Here is a 26,127-nt window from a genome sequence, read left to right on the forward strand (position 1 = left end):
GACTTATGGTATGGAAATAGAAGACTTAACAGTATTCCCTGAAAACTCCCTTCTGTCTGATCATTTCTTAATAACATTTACATTTACTCTGATGGACTACCCAGCAGTGGGGAATAAGTTTCATTACACTAGAAGTCTTTCAGAAAGCGCTGTAACTAGGTTTAAGGATATTATTCCTTCTTTATGTTCTCTAATGCCATATACCAACACAGTGCAGAGTAGCTACCTAAACTCTGTAAGGGAGATAGAGTATCTCGTCAGTAAAACTACTGACGAGATACTCTATCCTCATTGAAGACAACTTTGGATGCTGTAGCTCCTCTGAAAAAGAGAGCTTTAAATCAGAAGTGTCTGACTCCGTGGTATAACTCACAAACTCGTAGCTTAAAGCAGATAACCCGTAAGTTGGAGAGGAAATGGCGTCTCACTAATTTAGAAGATCTTCACTTAGCCTGGAAAAAGAGTCTGTTGCTCTATAAAAAAAGCCCTCCGTAAAGCTAGGACATCTTTCTACTCATCACTAATTGAAGAAAATAAGAACAACCCCAGGTTTCTTTTCAGCACTGTAGCCAGGCTGACAAAGAGTCAGAGCTCTATTGAGCTGAATATTCCATTAACTTTAACTAGTAATGACTTCATGACTTTCTTTGCTAACAAAATTTAACTATTAGAGAAAAAATTACTCATAACCATCCCAAAGACGTATCGTTATCTTTGGCTGCTTTCAGTGATGCCGGTATTTGGTTAGACTCTTTCTCTCCGATTGTTCTGTCTGAGTTATTTTCATTAGTTACTTCATCCAAACTATCAACATGTTTATTAGACCCCATTCCTACCAGGCTGCTCAAGGAAGCCCTACCATTATTTAATGCTTCGATCTTAATATGATCAATCTATCTTTGTTAGTTGGCTATGTACCACAGGCTTTTAAGGTGGCAGTAATTAAACCATTACTTAAAAAGCCATCACTTGACCCAGCTATCTTAGCTAATCATAGGCCAATCTCCAACCTTCCTTTTCTCTCAAAAATTCTTGAAAGGGTAGTTGTAAAACAGCTAACTGATCATCTGCAGAGGAATGGTCTATTTGAAGAGTTTCAGTCAGGTTTTAGAATTCATCATAGTACAGAAACAGCATTAGTGAAGGTTACAAATGATCTTCTTATGGCCTCGGACAGTGGACTCATCTCTGTGCTTGTTCTGTTAGACCTCAGTGCTGCTTTTGATACTGTTGACCATAAAATTTTATTACAGAGATTAGAGCATGCCATAGGTATTAAAGGCACTGCTTTGCGGTGGTTTGAATCATATTTGTTTAATAGATTACAATTTGTTCATGTAAATGGGGAATCTTCTTCACAGACTAAAGTTAATTATGGAGTTCCACAAGGTTCTGTGCTAGGACCAACTTTATTTACTTTATACATGCTTCCCTTAGGCAGTATTATTAGACAGTATTGCTTAAATTTTCATTGTTACGCAGATGATACCCAGCTTTATCTATCCATGAAGCCAGAGGACACACACCAATTAGCTAAACTGCAGGATTGTCTTACAGACATAAAGACATGGATGACCTCTAATTTCCTGCTTTTAAACTCAGATAAATCTGAAGTTATTGTACTTGGCCCCACAAATCTTAGAAACATGGTGTCTAACCAGATCCTTACTCTGGATGGCATTACCCTGACCTCTAGTAATACTGTGAGAAATCTTGGAGTCATTTTTGATCAGGATATGTCATTCAAAGCGCATATTAAACAAATATGTAGGACTGCTTTTTTGCATTTATGCAATATCTCTAAAATCAGAAAGGTCTTGTCTCAGAGTGATGCTGAAAAACTAATTCATGCATTTATTTCCTCTAGGCTGGACTATTGTAATTCATTATTATCAGGTTGTCCTAAAAGTTCCCTAAAAAGCCTTCAGTTAATTCAAAATGCTGCAGCTAGAGTACTGACGGGGACTAGAAGGAGAGAGCATATCTCACCCATATTGGCCTCTCTTCATTGGCTTCCTGTTAATTCTAGAATAGAATTTAAAATTCTTCTTCTTACTTATAAGGTTTTGAATAATCAGGTCCCATCTTATCTTAGGGACCTCGTAGTACCATATCACCCCAATAGAGCGCTTCGCTCTCAGACTGCAGGCTTACTTGTAGTTCCTAGGGTTTGTAAGAGTAGAATGGGAGGCAGAGCCTTCAGCTTTCAGGCTCCTCTCCTGTGGAACCAGCTCCCAATTCAGATCAGGGAGACAGACACCCTCTCTACTTTTAAGATTAGGCTTAAAACTTTCCTTTTTGCTAAAGCTTATAGTTAGGGCTGGATCAGGTGACCCTAAACCATCCCTTAGTTATGCTGCTATAGACGTAGACTGCTGGGGGGTTCCTATGATGCACTGTTTCTTTCTCTTTTTGCTCTGTATGCACCACTCTGCATTTAATCATTAGTGATCGATCTCTGCTCCCCTCCACAGTATGTCTTTTTCCTGGTTCTCTCCCTCAGCCCCAACCAGTCCCAGCAGAAGACTGCCCCTCCCTGAGCCTGGTTCTGCTGGAGGTTTCTTCCTGTTAAAAGGGAGTTTTTCCTTCCCACTGTAGCCAAGTGCTTGCTCACAGGGGGTCGTTTTGACCGTTGGGGTTTTTACATAATTGTTGTATGGCCTTGCCTTGCAATATGGAGCGCCTTGGGGCAGCTGTTTGTTGTGATTTGGCGCTATATTAAAAAAAATTGATTGATTGATTGATACATCAACAACATCCAGAAATGCCGCTGCCTTCGCTGGACCTGAGCTCATTTGAAATGGACAGATGCAAAGTGGAAAAGTGTGCTGTGGTCTGATGAGTCCACATTTCAAATTGTTTTTGGAAATCATGGACGTCGTGTCCTCTGGAAAAAAGAGGAAAATGACGATCCAGATTGTTACCAGCGCAAAGTTCAAAAGCCAGCATCTGTGATGGTATGGGGGTGTGTTAGTGCGCATGGCATGGGCAACTTACACATCTGTGATGGCACCGTCAATGCTGAAAGGTACATCTAGGTTTTGGAGCAACACATGCTGCCATCCAAGCAACGTCTTTTTCAGGGACGTCCCTGCTTATTTCAGCAAGACAATGCCGAGCCACATTCTGCACGTGTTACAACAGAGTGGCTTTGTAGTAAAAGAGTGCGGGTACTAGACTGGCCTGACTGCATTCCAGACCTGTAGCCCATTGAAAATGTGTGGTGCATTATGATGTGCAAAATACGACAACGGAGACCCCAGACTGTTGAACAAAGTGAAGTCGTACATCAAGCAAGTATGGGAAAGAATTCCACCTACAAAGCTTCAACAATTAGTGTCCTCAGTTCCAAAATGCTTATTGAGTGTTGTTAGAAGGAAAGGTGATGTAACACAGTGGTAAACATATCACTGTCCCAGCTTTTTTGAAATGTGTTGCAGGCATCCATTTCAAAATGAGCAAATATTTACACAAAAACAATAAAGTTTATCAGTTTGAACATTAAAAATCTTGTCTTTGTGGTGTATTCTATTGAATATAGGTTGAAGAGGACTTGTAAATCATTGTATTGTTTTTATTTACATTTTACACAACGTCCCAACTTCATTGGAATTGGGGTTGTACATATATAAATCTGTAAATATTATGCAAGTGGTTTTTCTTGTGTCCAGTTGAAGACAGATGTTTGATGACTTTCAGATCAAAGATTGATTAATATTGATTAACATGATGTTCCTGCACATCTAATAAACAGGTGGTGCCCCTGAGGTATTTAATTAATTTCATATTTAAATTGAATATTGTTTGAACATATGTTGTCCACATTATTTTCTGGTGCACCCGTGCAGTGAATTTCAATTCATTACATATTTTAGGGTTGCGCCCATGTGAGGTGCTTTCAATATTGAGGTGCTTTCCATTTAAATTTATTACATATTAATGGTGCCCTGTGTGGCATGATATTAAAATCTATTACAATGCCTTGAATGAAAATGGAATGTCTACACCACAGATATATCATGACTGTTTCATTTCAACCACTTTTTGGTGTTGTACAAAGGCAAAATTACAAAAACTGTCACTGACCAACTACTTATGGCTCTGACTATTATTCCACAGAGCCGTGAGATGGCATCCACACAGTATTCAAGAGGATAAGGTTTTTACTAATTCTAAACTGTTGTCATTACTATCCACTGTTTATTACGTTGCTTGCTAAAATTAGCGGCCACTTTCACAAAACCTCTCATCTGGAACTGGCTACAAAATGGATCAAACAAAACACCACACTGCAAAGGAATGTTTTGATCTCAATGAATAACAACAGGTAATTATATAATTAATATACTGTTAATGTATCATTAAAAATCTAGGGTTTATAAAGGTAATCACAGTATTTTTTCCAGTAAACTGGTGCTTCACTGAATGTCTCGTGATGAGAAACTGGAACGAACCATTCAAATTTATGTGCAAAAACAACTTCACAGCTTTACAATGGCTGATTACTTGAATTTATTGTTAATGGCCCTCAGGTTTTCAGATCATCATTTTCACTGTTTACGTGGACCGACGTATCTGACATTTGGGGATTTAATGCTGCACTTGTTGGCACTTGAGAATCGGAACACAGCCACGTTACCACTCACATTCTTGTGTCACTTCTTTCAAGTGTAAATCTGAATCATTGTCTTTAATTCCATGGCTAAGCAAGACACTTGTTATAAGATTGCTTGAACATCACGGTAACCTGTTTGACAGATGACAGACTGTGTCTGCATAGAGTAAAGGGACATCTAGCAACAGCGCTGCCCTGCTCATCTTGGGATGTGTCAGGAGCTTCCTTATCTCATTTTAGAGCAGGGGTCACCTACCATGGTCCTGGAGAGCGCCTGCCCTGCCCTGCTTTCCCAACTCTCCCAGCTCCACCAGTTGCTAATTAACCAAGTTTGGTTAATTAGCTCAGCCAATCTAGAGCAAAGAAACACCAGACTTCAACTAATTAGTTGTGGTTGCACCAGACACACATAAAAATAATGCAGGGAGGGTGATCTCCAAGAGCAGGGTTCATGACCCCTGTTTTAGAGAATGTATAGAATGGAAATGGTTAAAATGACATAGACAGATATGACATGGGCCCACTGGTGTACTTCCTGCTCCACAGTTCTAGACTGGCACTTCTGTGGCCACCTGTGTGACCACTTGAGTCCGACTGCTTATGGGCTTTTTGCTTTTTGTTGATTTCCCATGGGAAGTCCTCTATTGGAAGTGGGCTGGCAGGGCTTCCTGACCCCTCGGGTGTGCTCTCAGGAGTTCCTTCTATAATCTCAATTCGAGGTGGATCCATCAAATCCAGGATGTTGAATGGTGTTGGCTCTGGCTGACACATCACAGACTTGTCCTCCGTATTTTGCCGAACGGACCAACTGGAGCCTGCTTGGATCCCTACAGACACTCTGTCGTCTGTTTGTGTAGTGCTGTCGCTGCAAGGCTCCCGGCACAAAGTCCACATGCTGTAGCACTGAGTGAAGTTAAAGAAGTTGCTGTTGAAGGTCTTCAGCTCCCCACAAACATCTCTGCGCAGCTCTGCTAGCTCATATCGCATTGCTGAGATCTCATCTTTCCACTGCATGTTGAAGGCAGCAACCATGTTGGCTGACTCCTTAAAGGCCTGAATGGCCTGAGGGACTGGGGGTTCGGAGGTGGCTATGGGGGAGGCAGTGGGGACCCTGTATGAAGGCGGGGATGCCGGTGGCACAGAGATGGCAGTTACAGTGGAGCTAGTACTATGTTGACTGCGAGCAGCAGCGGTCTCTCTCTCCAGCCTCTCCAACTCCGCATAGGCAGATGAGCTGGCACCATCATCGTCCTCTATCATGTCGTCATTAAGTAAAGACGTCCCATCCACAACATCATATCCCTCTGGAAGACAGATTTGAATATGCAAACAGTGGGACATTCAAGGTGAAAGCAACAGCTGGAGAGTGATTTGTTGTGGAGTCTGAACTACACAATGAACACATATCTATGGAAAAGACACAGTATGTGAGCACCAAGTTTTTTCTAAAGGCATAATCCAATGAATCACTACTTGTTATTCAAGACTGAAAACATGAAACAAAATCAGTACAAACAGTAATTGTTCAAAATAATAATAACAATAATGTTACTGGCCTGAAACAAGGAGTGACCCTTGAATCAGGGATAAGCACCCACTTCCTATACTGCAAGAAGTGTGTAAACAACCAAGAGTTGTCCATGAATAGCAGAAAGAAATGAAGAAATCAGAAATTTGAAAAAAATTTCTGTCCTATGCGACAGGAAATCACTTAAAGGGGTCATATTACACACCTTTTGAGTAACCTAAAATTAGTCACAAGGATTATTAAAAAACAATATTGCCATATGTTTAAAAAACAAAACAAAACCAAACAAACCCCCAAACAGATCTCTAAGAGTTCTTTCACACCTACAGCTTGTTTGGGTGAGCCTAGACCAGCAACCAATACGTCATAATACTACACTTTGACCATAGCAAACATATAATTAAAAGCAACATATGAGCACCCCCCCCCCCCCCCCACCAACACCACCACAAGTTGTCACATTGGGTTTATAGCCAACTACATTTTGAGTGCAAGCTCCAACCACAGATAAATGAGCAGGGTTGTGTCAGGAAGGTCATCTGGCGTAACCTTTGCCAAACCAAAAATGCAGATCACAAATCCATCCCAGATCCAGCATGGTCGGGGTTAAAATGACCGCCACCTATGCTGCTGTTTGTTAGGGTACTGTCCGAAAATTGGCTACTACCGCTGGGCAAAGAGGCACAGGTAGATAATGTGAAGGAGGAAAGGGGGAAAGTTATAAGTGTGAAAGTGAGAGTCTGGACTTTAAATCCTGACTGGTGAAGGGAGAATGAATTAGCAGTTATGATGGAGAGGAGAAATGTAGATATACTGAGTGCAGGAGATACGTGGAAGGGAAGTAAGGCCAGAAACATCTGAGGTGGGTTCAAACGGTTGTATCACGGTGGGAGAAGAAATGGTGTTGGTGTGAAATTAAAGGAACAATATAGAAAGAGAGTGTTGGAAATTAAGCGGCTGTCTGACAGCGTGATGAGTGTTAATGGTAAATGGACTGCATTTTTATATAGTGCTTTTCAATCTGAATTAGAAGCTCAAAGCACATTCACACACGCGCACACACATACACACACACAGACACACACACACACACACACACGGATATCAGGGTGCTGCCATGCAAGGTGCTCACTACACACCAGGAGCAACTCTGGGATTAAGGAACTTGACCAAGGGCCCTTGGTATTTGTCTGGTCTGGCTGGGGTTTGAACCAAGGATCCTCTGGTTTCAAGGCCAATGCTTGAGTGTGAAGCTGGAAATTGAAGGGGTGATGATAAATGTAATCAGTGCCAATGCCCCAAGGGTAAGGTGTTAGATGGAGAAAGGAGATTTCTAGAGTGATTTAGATGAGGTGGTAGAAAGTGTACCAAGGATATGGCATCAAGGAGAGGAATGTGGAAGGGCAGATGGTGGTAGACTTTGTAAAAAAGGATGGAAATTGTCGTTATGAATACTTATTTTAAGAATGAGCAGCAGCACAGGGTGACGTATATGAGAATGGAGGAAGTTACCCACAGTTGGACTTTATTTTATGGAGGACATGCAAACATGAGGAACTGAAGGATAAGGGGTGGCAAGGGAGAGCTTATCATCTCATATTAGACAGTATTAGATGATGGTTTGTAGGATAACTGTGGAGATGAAGAAGAGTAAGAGAGTGAAAGCTGAAGGAAGGAAGACTGACGTGTGAAATTCAGGGAGGTGGTGAGACAGGCGCAGGATGGAGATGAAGTCATTTTGGATAAAAATACTGCAGATGTCAGGAGACCGCTAGGAATGTACTGGGTGTGACACCTGATAAAGAGTGGAAAAGCAGCTGGTATAGATGATGTTCCGGTGGAGGCATGGGAATGTCTAGCAGAGATCAATCAATCAATTCAATCAATCAATTTTATTTATATAGCGCCAAATCACAAAAAACAGTTGCCCCAAGGTGCTTTATATTGTAAGGCAAGGACATACAATAATTACGTAAAAACCCCAAATGTCAAAACGACCCCCTGTGAGCAAGCACTTGGCGACAGTGGGAAGGAAAAACTCCCTTTTAACAGGAAGAAACCTCCAGCAGAACCAGGCTCAGGGAGGGGCAGTCTTCTGCTGGGACTGGTTGGGGCTGAGGGAGAGAACCAGGAAAAAGACATGCTGTGGAGGGGAGCAGAGATCAATCACTAATGATTAAATGCAGAGTGGTGCATACAGAGCAAAAAAAGAGAAAGAAACACTCAGTGCATCATGGGAACCCCCCAGCAGTCTAAGTCTATAGCAGCATAACTAAGGGATGGTTCAGGTCACCTGATCCAGCCCTAACTATAAGCTTTAGCAAAAAGGAAAGTTTTAAGCCTAATCTTAAAAGTAGAGAGGGTGTCTGTCTGCCTGATCTGAATTGGGAGCTGCTTCCACAGGAGAGGAGCCTGAAAGCTGAAGGCTCTGCCTCCCATTCTACTCTTACAAACCCTAGGAACTACAAGTAAGCCTGCAGTCTGAGAGCTATAGGGGTGATATGGTACTATGAGGTCCCTAAGATAAGATGGGACCTGATTATTCAAAACCTTATAAGTAAGAAGAAGAATTTTAAATTCTATTCTAGAATTAACAGGAAGCCAATGAAGAGAGGCCAATATGGGTGAGATATGCTCTCTCCTTCTAGTCCCCGTCAGTACTCTAGCTGCAGCATTTTGAATTAACTGAAGGCTTTTCAGGGAACTTTTAGGACAACCTGATAATAATGAATTACAACAGTCCAGCCTAGAGGAAATAAATGCATGAATTAGTTTTTCAGCATCACTCTGAGACAAGACCTTTCTCATTTTAGAGATATTGCGTAAATGCAAAAAAGCAGTCCTACATATTTGTTTAATATGCGCACTGAAGGACATATCCTGATCACAAATGACTCCAAGATTTCTCACAGTATTACTAGAGGTCAGGGTAATGCCATCCAGAGTAAGGATCTGGTTAGATACCATGTTTCTAAGATTTGTGGGGCCAAGTACAATAACTTCAGTTTTATCTGAGTTTAAAAGCAGGAAATTAGAGGTCATCCATGTCTTTATGTCTGTAAGACAATCCTGCAGTTTATCTAATTGGTGTGTGTCCTCTGGCTTCATGGATAGATAAAGCTGGGTATCATCTGCGTAACAATGAAAATTTAAGCAATGCCGTCTAATAATACTGCATAAGGGAAGCATGTATAAAGTGAATAAAATTGGTCCTAGCACAGAACCTTGTGGAACTCCATAATTAACCTTAGTCTGTGAAGAATATTCCCCATTTACATGAACAAATTGTAATCTATTAGATAAATATGATTCAAACCACCGCAGCGCAGTGCCTTTAATACCTATGGCATGCTCTAATCTCTGTAATAAAATGTTATGGTCAACAGTATCAAAAGCAGCACTGAGGTCTAACAGAACAAGCACAGAGATGAGTCCACTGTCTGAGGCCATAAGAAGATCATTTGTAACCTTCACTAATGCTGTTTCTGTACTATGATGAATTCTAAAACCTGACTGAAACTCTTCAAATAGACCATTCCTCTGCAGATGATCAGTTAGCTGTTTTACAACTACCCTTTCAAGAATTTTTGAGAGAAAAGGAAGGTTGGAGATTGGCCTATAATTAGCTAAGATAGCTGGGTCAAGTGATGGCTTTTTAAGTAATGGTTTAATTACTGCCACCTTAAAAGCCTGTGGTACATAGCCAACTAATAAAGATAGATTGATCATATTTAAGATCGAAGCATTAAATAATGGTAGGGCTTCCTTGAGCAGCCTGGTAGGAATGGGGTCTAATAGACATGTTGATGGTTTGGATGAAGTAACTAATGAAAATAACTCAGACAGAACAATCGGAGAGAAAGAGTCTAACCAAATACCGGCATCACTGAAAGCAGCCAAAGATAACGATACGTCTTTGGGATGGTTATGAGTAATTTTTTCTCTAATAGTTAAAATTTTATTAGCAAAGAAAGTCATGAAGTCATTACTAGTTAAAGTTAAAGGAATACTCGGCTCAATAGAGCTCTGACTCTTTGTCAGCCTGGCTACAGTGCTGAAAAGAAACCTGGGGTTGTTCTTATTTTCTTCAATTAGTGATGAGTAGTAAGATGTCCTAGCTTTACGGAGGGCTTTTTTATCTTCTAAATTAGTGAGATGCCATTTCCTCTCCAACTTACGGGTTATCTGCTTTAAGCTGCGAGTTTGTGAGTTATACCATGGAGTCAGGCACTTCTGATTTAAAGCTCTCTTTTTCAGAGGAGCTACAGCATCCAAAGTTGTCTTCAATGAGGATGTAAAACTACTGATGAGATACTCTATCTCACTTACAGAGTTTAGGTAGCTACTCTGCACTGTGTTGGTATATGGCATTAGAGAACATAAAGAAGGAATCATATCCTTAAACCTAGTTACAGCGCTTTCTGAAAGACTTCTAGTGTAATGAAACTTATTCCCCACTGCTCTGATGGACTCATCAGAGTAAATGTAAATGTTATTAAGAAATGATCAGACAGAAGGGAGTTTTCAGAGAATACTGTTAAGTCTTCAATTTCCATACCATAAGTCAGAACAAGATCTAAGATATGATTAAAGTGGTGGGTGGACTCATTTACATTTTGAGCAAAGCCAACTGAGTCTAATAATAGATTAAATGCAGTGTTGAGGCTGTCATTCTCAGCATCTGTGTGGATGTTAAAATCGCCCACTATAATTATCTTATCTGAGCTAAGCACTAAGTCAGACAAAAGGTCTGAAAATTCACAGAGAAACTCACAGTAACGACCAGGTGGACGATAGATAATAACAAATAAAACTGGTTTTTGGGACTTCCAATTTGGATGGACAAGACTAAGAGTCAAGCTTTCAAATGAATTAAAGCTCTGTCTGGGTTTTTGATTAATTAATAAGCTGGAATGGAAGATTGCTGCTAATCCTCCGCCTCGGCAGTGGAAGTTTAAATCAGATTGTTTAATAAAATCTTGGAAAGTGACAGGATGCTTGATGAGTGGAGAAGAAGTCTGCTGGTTCCAATTTTTAAAAACAAGTGTGATGTGCAGAGCTAGAACAACTGCAGAGGCATTAAGATGATCAGTCACAGTATGAGGCAGAGAGTAGGAAAGAGTAGCGGACGCTAGGCTCAGGAAAGAGGTAAAGATCTGTGAGCTGCAATATGGTTTCATGCCAAAAAAGTGCACTACAGATGCAATGTTTGCTCTGAGTGTGCTGATGGAGAAGTATAGAGAAGGCCAGAAGGAGCTGCATTGTGTGTTTGTGGATTTTGAGAAAGCTTATGATATTGTTCCAAGAGAAGAGTTGTGGTATTGTATGAGATACGCTGGAAGGCAGAGAAGTATGTGAGGGTGGCACAGGATAGGTACAAGGACAGTGTGACAGCAGTGAAATACTCAGTAGGAATGACAAAAGCATTCAAGGATGGAGGTGAGATTACATTAAGGATTGGCTCTGAGCCCTTTCTTGTTTTTAATGATGATGAACAGGTTGATGAATGAGCTCAAACAAGAGCCCTCAAGGACTATGTTGCTTGCAGATGACATTGTGATATGTAGTGAGAACAGACAGCATGCTGGGGCTAGTCGGGCGAGGTGGAGATTTGCTATGGAGACAAAGGGAATCAAGATCAGTAGGATGAGTACAATATCGACTAATAAGACGGAGCACCGTGGAATAGTAAGGTTACAAGAAGTAGAGGTGGTGAAAGCAGATCTGTTTAAATACTTGGGGTCAACTATCCAAAGAAATGGAGAGTGTGGGAGTGAGGTGAAAAAGAGTGCAGGCAGGGTGGAGTTGGTGGAGAAAGGTGGGAGGAGTGATTGCGAAAAAAGGCATCTCCAAGAGTGAAAGGGAAAGTTTACAAGACAGTAGGTGAGACCAGCTACCAGCTGCTAACAAAAAACAGAAGGCAGAGCTGGAGTTTCTCAAATGGACAGGATTAGGAATTACCATATCAGAGGGACAGTACAGGAAGGATGGGTCTGATGCAAAATCAGATAAGATTGAAATGGTTTCGATGTGTGTACAGGAGGGATCCAGAGTATATAGGGAGAAGGATGCTGAGGATGGAGCCACCAGGCAGGAGGAGAAGAGCGAGGCCAAAGGTGAGGCTTAAGGACATGCAGGTTGTTGGTGTGACAGAAGAAGCAGAGGACAGAGTGAAAGAGACTAATAATATGCTGTTGTGACTCCTAACAGCCTTAAAAAGAAGAAGAAAATGATTCCAGGATATACAGAGAGGTGAAGTCTGTATTTTTCCATGAGTGTTTACCTTTATTTTGTTTGATGGTTGTTTTCAATTGATTTTCATTCATTATTATTTGCATTCTGCTGCCAGAGGGTACCAACGCACCTGTGCTGTCCCTGACCATACCTCATTTTGCCCACTGGAGAAAAAAAAACAGGGCATAATTATACTACGTATTGGCACCTCCAAATCAGAAAAAGATGGGATGGTATAGAAGATGTAAAAGACAAAAAAAAATCTACAACAAAGTAAACAAAAAACAGCAATTTTTACATTTGCTTTGATTTCTATTTCATGGCAGACCATGTGAATCCAAGATATTTCATGTTTAATGTGGTCAAATTCATGTGTTAATACACATCCATTTCTGTAATTCTGATTTGCAACACACTCCAAAAAAACAGTTGTGATGCTTAAACATTTACCATTTTGTAACATTGCCATTCCTTCTAACAAAAGATAAAAGACATTTTGGCAATGGGAATACTAAGCAATGAAGAGTTCAGGTGTTATTTTATCCCATTTTTCCTGCAAACACGTCTTAACATGTTCAACAGTACTGGGTCATCATTGTTGCATTTTTCCGTTTCAAAATTCTCCACACATTCTCTGAAGACAGTTGAGGACTGTGGGCCAGGCCAATCCACAATCCATACATTCTTCCACAAAATTTGATTACAAAGGTTTTGCATTGTCTTGGTGAAAAATACACGGACAGTTGTGGGAAATATTTCAACTTGAAGGCAATATGTTGCTCTAAAATCTCAATACTGCCATCACAGAAGTGTGAACAGGGCACTGACTCAACCCAGTACCACGACAGACCCTGGATTTCAGAATTGATGCTGATAGCAGTCTGGTTAGCCCTTTTTGTCTTTGGTCTGGAACACACTGCATCCATTTCTCCCTCAAAAAATTTGGAATACTGATTTGTCTGACCACAATACATGTTTCCACTGTGTGATGGTCCAGCTCAGTTGCCACACAGCTCAGAGGCGTCAGCACTGCTTCTGGACATGGTTAACATGAGGCTTTTGCAAAGTTTTAAGTGCCATTTGTGAACTTCCTATTGTAGTGCTTGACAAAGGTTGTCCAAAGTAATCCCTTGCTCATGTGGTTATACCAGCTATTGATGAATGATTTATTGATGCAGTGCGGCCTGTGGGATCAGATTACAGGTGTTCAGCTTTGACTTGTCCTTGCCCTTTAAGCACTGATATTCCTCCAAATTCCTTGAATCATTTGATATTATGCACTGTAGAGGGAGAAATAAGCAAATCCCAGCCCATCTTTCTTTGAGGAATATTGTTAAACATTTCAATAATTTTTCACATATTTGTTGACAAATTTGAGATCCTCCTCAAAGGCACAGCCTTTCATAGGCACAACCTTTGTCCCAAATAATGATTACAGTCACCTGTTGAATTACGTATTCGAAATAACATTAGCTTCACTATTTTTTATACCTTAATACTAGCCCTAAATTGCCCACCTACAAACTTTTCTTTCTTTTTTTTGGAATATGTTGCAGGCCTGAAATGCAAGAATGGATATATTAGCAAATGAAGTTGACCACACAAAACATGAAATACAGTATCTTGGGTTCATCCTGTCTGCAATGTATTTCATTGCAGACAGTATGAACGAATGAGCGTGCGCATGGCATTTTGAGACGCATGTAGCATTCGTCCTTATCTGTCACAAACGTGTCACTACTCACCACAAATGTGTCACAAGCCACACCATTACCACCACTCCCATGGGCTACGTTAAATGGTGTGCACATGCGGCTGTCACAGTGCACACCTGCAGCAGTCACACAGCGTGCACATGCCAGCAGTTGCAGGTGTTGTTGCCGACTGCCACTAACATGCCACACACTCGCCTTGTTATGAAAGTAGCTACAGAAGTCAAAGTAAATTTAACAATCCTGGAGTTTTTTTTATTGGATTTTCCATCCCATCCCAACTTTCTCTTGTTCGTGGTTGTAGATGATATGAGATCTTGGCATGAAATCTACAACTGCACTGGGCACAAACTACAAATGACACGTTGATCTGGCTGTTAGTTACTGACTGGCCGTGTTTCAAATGTCAGCATGTGTTTGTTGTACAGTGAATCTAATCCTGATGGAAATACCAAAAAATAAAACCTGATATTCTAAACTGTCTTCTCACATTCATCTTTTGATCTCATACCCAAACTGTCTTCAGTGCATAAGGGTTTGTATCTCAAGCTGCAAGAAGTAGATACACACAGGTTTTTCAGAATATGACCCCTTTAAATGTTGACAGATTCAAAATTAAATGCCTGGGTGCTTAGCTTGACTAAAAATCTGAAAGAACTTTGGGGTTAATAATTCCTGTGGGAAAGAAGAACAAAACAAACACCTTTAAAAAGAAGTCCTTTCGTGCCGTAAGCGACTGTCATTAAACTCACATACTGTTGGCTTTTCACCATGTTTTTACACTGCCTTCTCATTCATCTCAAGGTACTGTACATCAAGCTTCTTTCCATCTTTTCACTGCACTGCACAACAGAGTGGAATCAAACATGAAATACATCAATCATTACAAAATCATTAATCCATTTCTTCTCAGTACATGCCAAAATGTTTCTCTGTGACTTGGAATTTGTGCCATTTTTGTGCAAAAGAAAAGATGCAAAGAGAACAGAATCACAACCCACTGGGCCAATAAGCAGATATGAACCCTATTGAACATATTTGGTTGGATGTGGTGGATTAGATCATGTGGAGTAACCCAGTGAGGGGAGGGCTCGCTCCCCCCTTTCAGGGCTGCCAGGGAGAGGCTGCAATCCCACAGTCAAAGACAGCTGACACAACGTAAAGTGGCCTTTTAAGGACAGTCGGCTCGTTGGGGAAGAAAAAAATAAAGTGACACACGTACAGCAGAAAGACACTGCTCTCACAAACATGACTGGAGACAATGTGATAAGATTCAATGCCATTTTGTGGCTATGAGAAGTACATCTCATACATTGACACTTACAAAGTGGTCTTAGCACACTTACAGTAGCAACATGGTAAATAACTCACAAAAGCCAGGGACACATTTGTCAATGGAATCAACATTTACTAGTCAGTGCTTTAAAAATAAAAGTACACCCGAGTTTTGTGAGTTGTTTGCTGTCGAAGATAAAATAACAGCTTCTTTCTACAAGCTATATCAGCTACATATTATTTAGTTTTCCTGAGAAGGCAGTGCAAAAACACACATATACATAGATATATGTATGCGTGTCAATGTTAAAATACCTGCAACAATCATCACTGATGCCTCCAGTTGTTCTTTCCACCTGGTTATCCTTCATGAGATGGATGGTGAAATGGAGAGGGCTTTGCTGCTTCTCTGCCCTACGGAGCATCGCGCGATCCCTACACAGACCAACTAACCTCACATGGGGTTTACTTCATATCCCTTTTACAGCCTTATTACTTAATGCTGTATACTGACATATGGGCAAGAATTCAGGAATCAATATTTTTCCTACTCAGAATACTTTTCTCTAAAATTTACAGCACTATTCCCTCATTGTAGTGCAAAGCGTACACAAAAGCTTTAGCCCAGAAACATTCTTTACAGTAAGGCTAAACTGGGAGGTATATTTAACTGATGCATTGAGCTAATCTACAGAATACAGCTGCACCAAATGTAATATAGTATTGTTCTTTCAAGAAGCCTATTTTCGAACTGCCAGATTTTATGCAAGGAGATAAATGACTGGAGTTCAGCAAATAAGACAGTGGGATTGGAGAACACTCCTTTATCCTCAGTCATTCTGTCACAACAAGGAAATCAGAAATGAAAACCCAATTAGGGAGAGAAGATTTAAAAATAAAATAAAAATTACAGTTTGAGCAAGAAAACAAAAGCCCATAAAATTAGTAAAAGTGCAAATGCCTCCAATATTAAATTGAAAAAAAAAAAAAAAGACCATAGAAAACAAATAATTTCATGTCACAATAATTTAAAATTCACATCATTACAAGCATAATGTTTCAATAGGGTTCATAGCTTTACTCTCACAGGCAAACACCAAATGCACTGAGTGAGGGAGTTACTATAACGAGCGTGCTTGCACAAAGAACTTGATGCTTTGATTTTAAAGTGTTCATTTTGTGTTGTACTAAGCCTTGGCATGTTGAAATTTTGTCCACCGTGAAACAGAAATTAACACTAACGATGATTAATAAGCAATATAATCATGTTTAATAAGATAATTTGATTATTTATTTGCATTTACTTGACATCAACAAAGCATTTATTTTGATAGAGAGTGCCGCTTAAAAGCTGGAGATCAATGCAACACAATAAAGTAATACCATAAGGACCTGAAGGTTGTGAGTTTTTGTGAGTAAGCACAGTTCCTTTGTGCAATCAGCATATGTGAGTGGATGTCATCTATTCTCCAGAGCCTGTTGACTTACCTTAAAGTGCTCATGCAGTTGTGTTTGTGCTTTATGTTCATTAATGTTACTGGGTCAATATTGTCCATTTTTTTGCACAACAGACCAGGGGAAGGACAAGCGAGAGGCTTGTTCAGTGGATCCTGTCATCCCAGAAATGGCAACCACCTACCCCTGACCTGTTACATCGCCACCCCTCCCTAAGTAACTCACTCGCTTCCGACAGCACAAAGACAACACCAAAGTTTGACATGCGTTGGGTTGGGCCTCCTTTCTCTTAGGCATGCTTTGTGATGTGGCTGTGCAATGTTGTGACATCGTGTACTGTGTGCTGCCTCCTGACAACCCTCCCCCCTCCCCACGCCGTACCTTGGTAACACCACAAGTGACCAACCAGAAGCTTGGCATGAATCGTGCAAAGTAACACACACAAGCAAGTTTGTTTAAACAGTCAAAAGGGTATGCAGAGGCAAAAACAAATATATGGACGCAGTTTCCAACAAAAATAATTGGAATCATTCACAGTCCGGCATCTCTGAAGCTCAAGGGTTCCCCACTGTACATATGTAGGTATGTCAAATTTGTGCGCATGTATAGGATGTATGAGGATGTGTAGTCTAGGCCCTCTTTCATTTGGGGGGATTGTTTTACCTGTTGTGGATCTGAGGGTTGAAGTGACAGTGGAGGATGTCATTGAAGGCAAGCAGTCGTCATCTTGGGAATAACCAGCCTGAATTGCACGGAGGTAACTGTGGCTTCGAGTGCGGAATGAACCCGGCAGGTCCAAGGCCTCCATGGCCTGGGATTCTACTTCACTAAAAACGGACTCGCAAACTGACTCAAACTGGCCATTGATCTCAGTCTCACTCACCTGAGAGACAAAAACAGGAATAGCAGTCCTTAATTTTTCCTCTTCCTTTCTCTTTCTCACTTTGATTCTTCCCCTTTGCACAGCAAATATGAAGGAGTGTTAGCATAAGGAAATGCCACTGTCAATTCCCACCTAAACTGAATGAATGTCTAGATCAAATGGGGGGAAAAAGGGCAGATGACAACAAAAGAAACAATCAGCAAAAGTATTCCATTTTTGTTAGAAAGCATTCCATTTACCACATGCCCATATAAATTGGCACATATTGTACTGTATATCTTATGACACGGAAATCAGCACAGTTGCCTAATATACAATTTATAGTTGGGTTTTGCAATCATTTCAGAGATATCAGCTTGCTGCTGTCAGAGAGTGTAAGCTAACTGTACAGTCCTTTGTTTAGAGATATATCTTCTCCTCCTGTGACCCTTATTCCATAAAGAGGCTTTTTATCTGTCACAAATCTTCTTACCAACCGCATCTGGTGCCACCATGGAGATCCTAAACAAGTTTGAAAAAAAAAAACAATCAGCTCAGTTAACCCAAACAACTGGTGATGTTAGCCAGCTAAAGCGATGTCATGCTACGATACCAGAACAACTGTTTTTATCAAACATCCTTGGACTAAATACATACACAGGTTTATTTTTAATGCATGTTGTCATTTCCCAGTTCTATGCTAACTCTTGATTGTCATTAGCATGAAAGTATTTAAAAAACAAACAAACAAACAAAAAGCGGTGGAGATCAACCAGATGCAGGCTGTCAGGACGAATGTAATCATTTGCCCTGACAACAACACAAACTAGAAGGACACTTGGAGAGCACATCTCCACCAACTCCCAAAATGCCTTTTCATAATGCTACACAATGGGTTTTCCATTTAAATCCGCTTCTTCCCAAGAAAATGTAATGGCATCTATTCTAAACCAAAAACAACCCTTTAACCACGTTTTGTGAAGACAAGGTGGAATTATAACTTCACTGACGGAGGTAATTACTCATGTCTGCTGCTTTCAGGTGAGCCAGAAAATCTATGTCTGTAAAACGCAATCAAAGACTGTGAAAATGGAAACCAATGGGCGTTTTATGTCCTATATGCAAATACAACGCTATACTTAGTACTTTGGTAAATAAATAAACCAACAACAACCAACAACCATATTTTTTTCCTGTTCCCCGTTTCGCCGTCATCCACGTGTCCTGGTGTTACCTTTGTGGCACGTGTTTGTTTGAGACTCACCTGACTGAGGCAGCTAGCCTGACTGAGGGTGCTGACAGCACGCATGTAGCTCTGGTTGCGAGAGCGGAAGGGTGGCGGATGGACAGTGGTGGCTGGGTCCAAGGTGACGTTAGGGTGAACCCGCATATCTCTTTTGGTTTGCAAGTGGTAGCCCTGGCTGGACAATGACAGGGGGTAGAGACAGACACAAAGGCACAGTTCAAAAGCCACAACATTAGATACGGAAGAGAAAGAACCAACTGGCTTCCATCCATGGGAAGATTATTTTTTCAGACAATGGCTGGCCTAGTTGTTTGTATGTGGCCAGTTTGTGTCTGTTTTTTATTAATGAAACAATGAGTGCTAAGAGCTGCAATAATAAGAGATTATTGCATTCTCCACCAGAGGCTAGAAAAAAACAGGACTGATTTTTTTTATGACAAAAGCATAACAGAAGGGAAACCCACTGAGATGAACAAAATTAGCTGGAGTGATTAGTGGCAGCATGACGGAGACATGATGCCTCCACAGGTTCAAAGAATTTGGCTCTCTGTGAAAAGCCATACGGTCTGAAAACACACTGCCAAATCAACTGAGCAAATAATATGCTGAAAGTAATAGATTGTAACTGCAAGTAGTATCCTATGGGTTACAGATGCCATAGCCTCCACAGATAGACAAAGTGGCTTCTGAAACAGAAGTTAAATAGTGAATGTTTAAAGTTATGTCAACTCCAGATGTGCGGTATCAGCATTAGCTTCAAATTCTTTATCTGTCTCTATCATTAACAACTTGTTTCAGTGCTGTTGGCTAAAACTAGGTAAGTGAGGGAGTGCATACTGATTGAGGGAGAATAGCACACAGACCAGGGTGCATACAATGGCAAAGCAATATCAAATATTGGCCCATATCTTAACACTTTACAGCCATCAGCCTACCATGCATAGTAAAAACATACCATATGTACACCATTAAACATCCCAGGGGCCTGCATTTTTGTGAAGGAGGGGTGTTTATTGATGATTGCTTGCCTGCGTGTGCTTGCATGCATGCTCTACACAGCACAGCTTTACGGTACGTATGGACATGCGTACTGCATGCAAGAGAAGCAGCACAGACTCAAAATGATTGTTTTTCTGCATGCAGTAGCTGCTACACAATTACATAAAATGGCGCTGCGAAATCATTGAGACTTGGCAGCATTCAAGAAAAAAGTTGTCAAAGAAGCAGGAAAAAAGGGGAACCATCATGCTGCTCGGATTTTCCTAGTCGATAAGAAACGCGTCTGGGAGTGGTGTAGGAACAAGGATAAGCTTGCAATCCTGGCCAAAACAGCAAAATGGCTGCCTGGTGGGAGGAGGCAAGTGTGTTATCAGGACATTGAAGAGGAGCTGATAAAATGGCATTCACGTCATAGAGTAGAGTCTGAAATACAAGGCACTGCGGCTGCATAAGCAACATGGAAACCGGAACAGACTTGAGATTTTGTGACAAGGTAGGACTATAGGGGGTGCTTTAATGGAGTAAATACAGGCTCTGTGGTTTGTCTGTGTCATTTGTGCTATTTATAGGTTGTACCTTCTGAGTGCAACGTTGAGTGCTGGGAGCAAAAGGGTTAGTCATAAAAGCTGGTGAGTTAACTAACTCTGGAGCAGCTCTAATAATTCTGGAGAGTTAGTAGAGCTCCACCAAACTGTCAGAGGACATCAGTCACCACACTTCAGGATACATTGGTGACCATATTTTTCATAGAAGTTTATGTTAGTTTCATTCATTTATTGATTGTTTTCTATTCAGTTTCATTGGGTACCAGTTACAAAATTGCAAGGGTTGTAAAGCTTAACCCCTTACAGCTTTACACACTATTTTGGGCATGAAATGTTAAATCTTAATCTTTTTGCATTCTGACTTATTAATCTTTTCAGAACAACTGAGGAACTTGAAACTTATTTTTAGGTTTGTACAAACAAAACTCATTAGTTACAGATTATAAAATTCAATAGGGATTCTAAAAGTCAATATGCAATTTAGACCACCTAAAAGTAATACTTACACAACACTTAAATGGCGCTAAGTTTTTTGAACTGATTAATTGAACTGATTTTTTGATTGTGTAACTATGTAAATGTCTCAGAAAAGTGGTCAGGGCCCATGTTTGATGATGACATAATGGCATCATAAGGGGCTTGGGGAACTTTCTCAACCACCCTACTACATAAAGTAAATAACGATCTTTCAGGGTTACAAAAGGCTGTATCTTTTATGGTTCCTGAGTATTAAACATTACAATATGGGTCATTTTGCTATCATCCTCTGCTCTGCATGTATCAGTGTATGTATCTTGCATCCAACACTGGCTGGGCTACACACAGTGCCGTACCGAAGTTTCCACTGTATCACACAGAGTAAAAGACCATCTTTCAGATGTGGGATTGCAAAAGGCTGTGTCTGTTATGGTTCCTTGAGTATTAAGCATTACAATAGCGGTCATTTTGACCCCATCTCCCTCTCTTGTATGTATGTATGTATGAATCAAAAACAAGGGGCGACTGAGAGGTTTTGAGCCCGACCCAGAAAAAGTAGGGTGTGGTTCTTTTGCATTCTGAGAAGTTTTGACTCACTGGGTGCAATGTTGAGAAATGTTGGTTTCTCAAAATGCAAAAGATGGAGAACCATACCCTACTTTTTCTGGGTTTGGATTGACCAGTCTCTCTCTCTCTCTCTAATATATATATATATATATATATATATATATATATATATATATATATATAGTACCCTGGTATTTTGAACTGATTAACTGACAGTCAGTTAAACTACAAAACTGTCTCAGAAAGGGGGCCAGGGCCCAAATACAAGCAGGGTCTCAGTGTGTCATGAACCCACTTATGCACTGTAATACTGCGTTCACGTCAGCGGGAGAAAAACCACTATAGTGGCAGATGGTAGGTGACGATGTGAGGTGCTGTCATTTTTTTAATGTTAAGACATGGACAGCAATTTACTTTATTGAAATGTACAACAGAGATTTAGCATTTGGATTAAAACAGGAAGCCCTGGCTGTGATGGCACCTAAAAAGTAATTTTCTTCTGTTATAGATTAATTCCTCTCTGTAATTTCAAACAAATTATTCACATTCACCTGAATAAAACCAGGTGACTTTCTGCTCTTTAACAATCCATTTCTCACTGTCCATCTTTACCCCTTGTCAAGGTTAAAATAACATACGGTTTGACCTTGAGTTACCATACCAGTTTTATTTATAAAGCACTTTAAAACAGCCACCGCTGACACAAGGTGCCATACACCACAAACATAATACAAATTACAACACAATAAAACAAAAATAAAAAAGAAACACTACGATGAAATTAAAAATGATCAAGCTAAGCCTCATTGTTGTCAAAAGCCAAGAAAAAAATACAAGTTTTTAAACAAACTAAAAATGACCAATGAGGGTGCCTCCCTAACACCCAAAGGCAAGCTGTTCCACAATTTGGGAGCAACAGCCGAAAAAGCCCTGTCCCCACTGAGCTTTCTTTTCGACCTGGGCACTTGCAGGAGCAGCTGGTCAGCAGACCTGAGAGACCGTCTAAGTACATAAGGCTGAAGAAGTACAGAGAGGTACGATGGAGCTAAACCGTGGAGGGACTTAAAAACAAACATAAGAATTTTAAAATGAACCAACAACCAGTGAAATAAACCAGGACGGGAGTCCTATGCTCCCTCCTCTGAGCCGCTGTCAGGAGCCGCGCCGCAGCATTCTGGACCAACTGCAGATGGGAGAGAAGTGACTGATTTACTCCCACACAGAGTGAATTGCAGTAATCCACATGAGATGACACAAAAGCATGAATAACCATCTCAAAATGTTGCCTGAAAAGAAAAGGTTTCACTGTTGCCAAACATCTCAAATAATAAAAACCAGATTTCATCGCTGCTGCAATTTGACTGTCCATTTTAAGATCGCCATCCATCTTCAAACCAAGATAAAAAATAACAGCTTTAAAAAATGCTTCCGGGGGGCCCAAATCGACAGAGGAGAGCTCACAAAGACTACTAGGTCCAAAAACGGCCACCTCTATTTTCTTTTCATTAAAATTTTGGAAATTCAAGGCAAGCCAGGCTTTAATATCCTCTAAACATGCCAGGAGCCATTATAACGACTGACCATCCCTCTGAATCACAGGCAAATAAATTTGGCAATCATCTGCATAGCAGTGGAATAAAATCCATTGTTGATAGTTGCTAATTTTTAACATTTGGCAGCAGCTGTAGTTGCCGTGGTCACAGCAAAGTTGGTGGGACTTTTCTGTTAACCTCTTGTTGAAAACATCCAGTTTACTTTTTGACGCTGACTGCCAATATGCGACAGCAGAATCGGGCACGTTTGAATGTTGCACACTTTACATGCCAAAAATACAGTGTGCTGGACTGGATCTGTGCTGAGCAGGTTTGACCAGCTTTTCACTGGTTTATGGCATCATCACAACCTTCTGCCAGACTATAACAATACAGCAGCACTGAGCCTGACCAGACCGCATCTGTAGATCAAATCTGTGTTCATCTGTATGCCCATGATGTGGTACTGGCCATGAAAACTACAGCTGCATCAGGTAGAAACAACAAATGACACTTAGGTAGAATAGGTCCAGTAGGGGTCAAATGATATGCTAGCTAACATGACTGAAACAAATAACAATGACGTCTTGGAATAATTTTACCTATCAGGCCGAATTACTCCACATCCCTACAGTTTTGTGTGGACAGGTGTCTTTTATACAGGTAACAAATTCAAACAGGTGCAATCATTACAGTTAAAGAGTGCAGAATAGGAGGGCTTCTTAAAGAAAAACTAACAGGTCTGTAAGAGTCAGAATTCTTGCTAGTTGGTAGGTGATCAAATAGTTATTTCATGCAATAAAATGCAAATTAATCATTTAAAAATCATAAAATGTGATTTTGAAGCGTCCAGCCCCTCTCCAGGAGTTGGGTACCAGAGACCAAGCTGTGAGTGGAGGTGAGCCCGACTATCTCTAGTCGGTATCTCTCAACCTCCCACACAAGCTCAGGCTCCCTCCCCCCCAGCAAGGTGACATTCCACGTCCCAACAGCCAGGGGCTGTGAGCATGGACCGGGCCGCCGGGCCACCCACCCTCGACGGCCACCCAATCCTCTCTGCACCCGACCCCCATGGCCCCCTCTGCAGGTGGTGAACCCACAGGAGGGCGGGCCCACGTCGCTCTTTCAGGCTGACCCTGGCCGGGCCCCATGGGCTAAGGCCCGACCACCAGGCACTCGCGCGCAAGCCCCAACCCCAGGCCTGGCTCCAGGGTGGGCCCCAGCTCCGCCATACCGGGCGACGTCTCGACGTCTGTTCCCCTGGAGGAGCTGGGGGAGGTGTGTGTGGATCAGGAGGTCTGGGCGGCTTTGCTTGAGCTGCTGCCCCCGCGATCCGACTCCGGATAAAGCGGAAGAAAATGGATGGATGGATGGACAATGTGATTTTCTGAAATTTTTTTTTGTAGGTGGGAAAACTGACAGTGGATCAACTGGCAGCATTCCTGTACATACAGTGACATTTGTCTCACTGTATGTACAAAGGCAATATTATAGTGGTGAGACACACAACTGGGAGTGACAGATGCATGCAAGGTGAAGGTGGGATTACATCAGTGATCGGGTCTGCGCCTTTTTGTTTGCACTGGAGAACAGGGTGGCAGATGAGACCAAACAGCAGTCTCCATGGACTATGATGTTTGCAGATGACATTGTAATCTGTAGTAAGAGTAGAGGGTAGGTTGAGGCAAGCTTAGAGATGTGGACATATGCTCTGGAGAGAAGGAGAATGAAAGTTTATTTTTCTAGTTTATATTTTATTAAATTAAAAAAGGACACTAAGGAAATATTCCTCAATAAGTAAAAAAAGACATCTAGATAAATGATGGTCTAGTGGTTAAGCGATGGGCTTCAAACCAGAGGATCCTTTGTTTAAACCCCAGCCAGACCGAAAAAAAACTTGAAGGGCTCTTAATCCCCTACTTACTTCCGGTGTGTAGTGAGCACTTTGTAATGTACTTTGTACCGAAAGTAATGGAGTGTGTGGTAGAGAGGTGAAGAAGAGAGTCCAAGCAGGATGGAGTAGGTGGAGAAAGGTGGCAGGAGTGAATTGTGTGCAAAGAGTGAAGGGGAAAGTTTAAAAGACAGTAGTGAGACCAGTTATATTGTGTGACTTAGACGTAGTTCTGCAAACAGTTTTAGATAAGGTTCAGTTTGTCACTAAATAAAAACCTGCAGCTCTTGAAAAAGCAGCAGAGTCCAGGAATTTTCTACACAGCAGTAAACTGCAGTGAAAACTCTTCAACTCAACAGCACCTTACATCATTCCTGGTTACCATTTCTGAGACTGGCCACGACAACTATATGCACTCACTCATCACTCATCTTCAGCTGCTTATCCAGGATAGGGTTGTGGGACAACACCTCCAGTAGGGGACCCAGACTTCCCTGTCCCGGCTCACATTTACCACCTCTGACTGGGAGATCCCAAGGCGTTCCCAGGTCAGTTTGGAGATATAATCTCTCCACCTAGACCTGGGTCTTCCCTGGGGTCTCCTCCCAGCTGGACATGCCTGGAACACCTCCCTAGGGAGGCTTCCAGGAGGCACCCTTACCAGATGCCCGAACCAACTCAACGTGAAGGAGCAGCAGCTCCTCATGGATGACTGAGCTTCGCATCCTATCTCTAAAGCAGACCCCAGCCACCCTCCTAAGGAAACCCATTTTGGCTGTTGTACCTGTGACCTAGTTCTTTCAGTCATGACCCAACCCTCATGACTAGAGGTCATCTTTTATCTACAAGTTCACCATAAGAGACTGCTTTGGGCAGTCTTTCATCTGGCATCCTTCTGACATGGTCTGCCCATCTGTGTTGGGCAGATGTGATGAGTGCTTCCATGCCAACGGTCTTGGCTTGATTTAGCACCTCCACATCAGGCATTCTGTCTTACCATCTGATATGGATGATTGCTTGTAAGTGACGTAGTTGGATTCTTGTCAGCTTTTTGATGTGATATCTCTGGAGAATCAGTGTAGCTGTTGTGTGTAGCAAGGACCGCAGCACGGCTGTATTACACACTTTAATCTTGATTTGCAACTTGATGTCATGGTGGGACCACGGCCTTTTGTGTAAAGCTCCAAAA

General features: G+C 41.3%; 1 protein-coding gene across 7 annotated transcripts in view; it reads right to left on the minus strand.

The window, feature by feature from the left end:
- Positions 1-26,127, minus strand: part of LOC117503122 (disks large-associated protein 2-like) — a 425,071-nt gene that overhangs the window by 140,685 nt on the left and 258,259 nt on the right. For 4 of the 7 annotated variants that reach the window (XM_034162291.1, XM_034162292.1, XM_034162293.1 and 1 more), the window contains 2 exons: positions 18,946-19,102; positions 17,483-17,702 (listed from right to left, as the gene is read on the minus strand). In XM_034162291.1, the coding sequence (XP_034018182.1) occupies positions 17,483-17,702; positions 18,946-19,102 (377 nt within the window). Of the gene's footprint in view, positions 1-4,816; positions 4,827-5,035; positions 5,920-17,482; positions 17,776-18,945; positions 19,103-26,127 lie in introns of all 7 variants that reach the window. The other 3 variants (XM_034162297.1, XM_034162296.1, XR_004558488.1) reach the window with 2 other exon arrangements.

The sequence above is a fragment of the Thalassophryne amazonica genome, chromosome 21 (assembly GCF_902500255.1).
Source record: "Thalassophryne amazonica chromosome 21, fThaAma1.1, whole genome shotgun sequence".
Lineage (NCBI taxonomy): Eukaryota > Metazoa > Chordata > Actinopteri > Batrachoidiformes > Batrachoididae > Thalassophryne > Thalassophryne amazonica.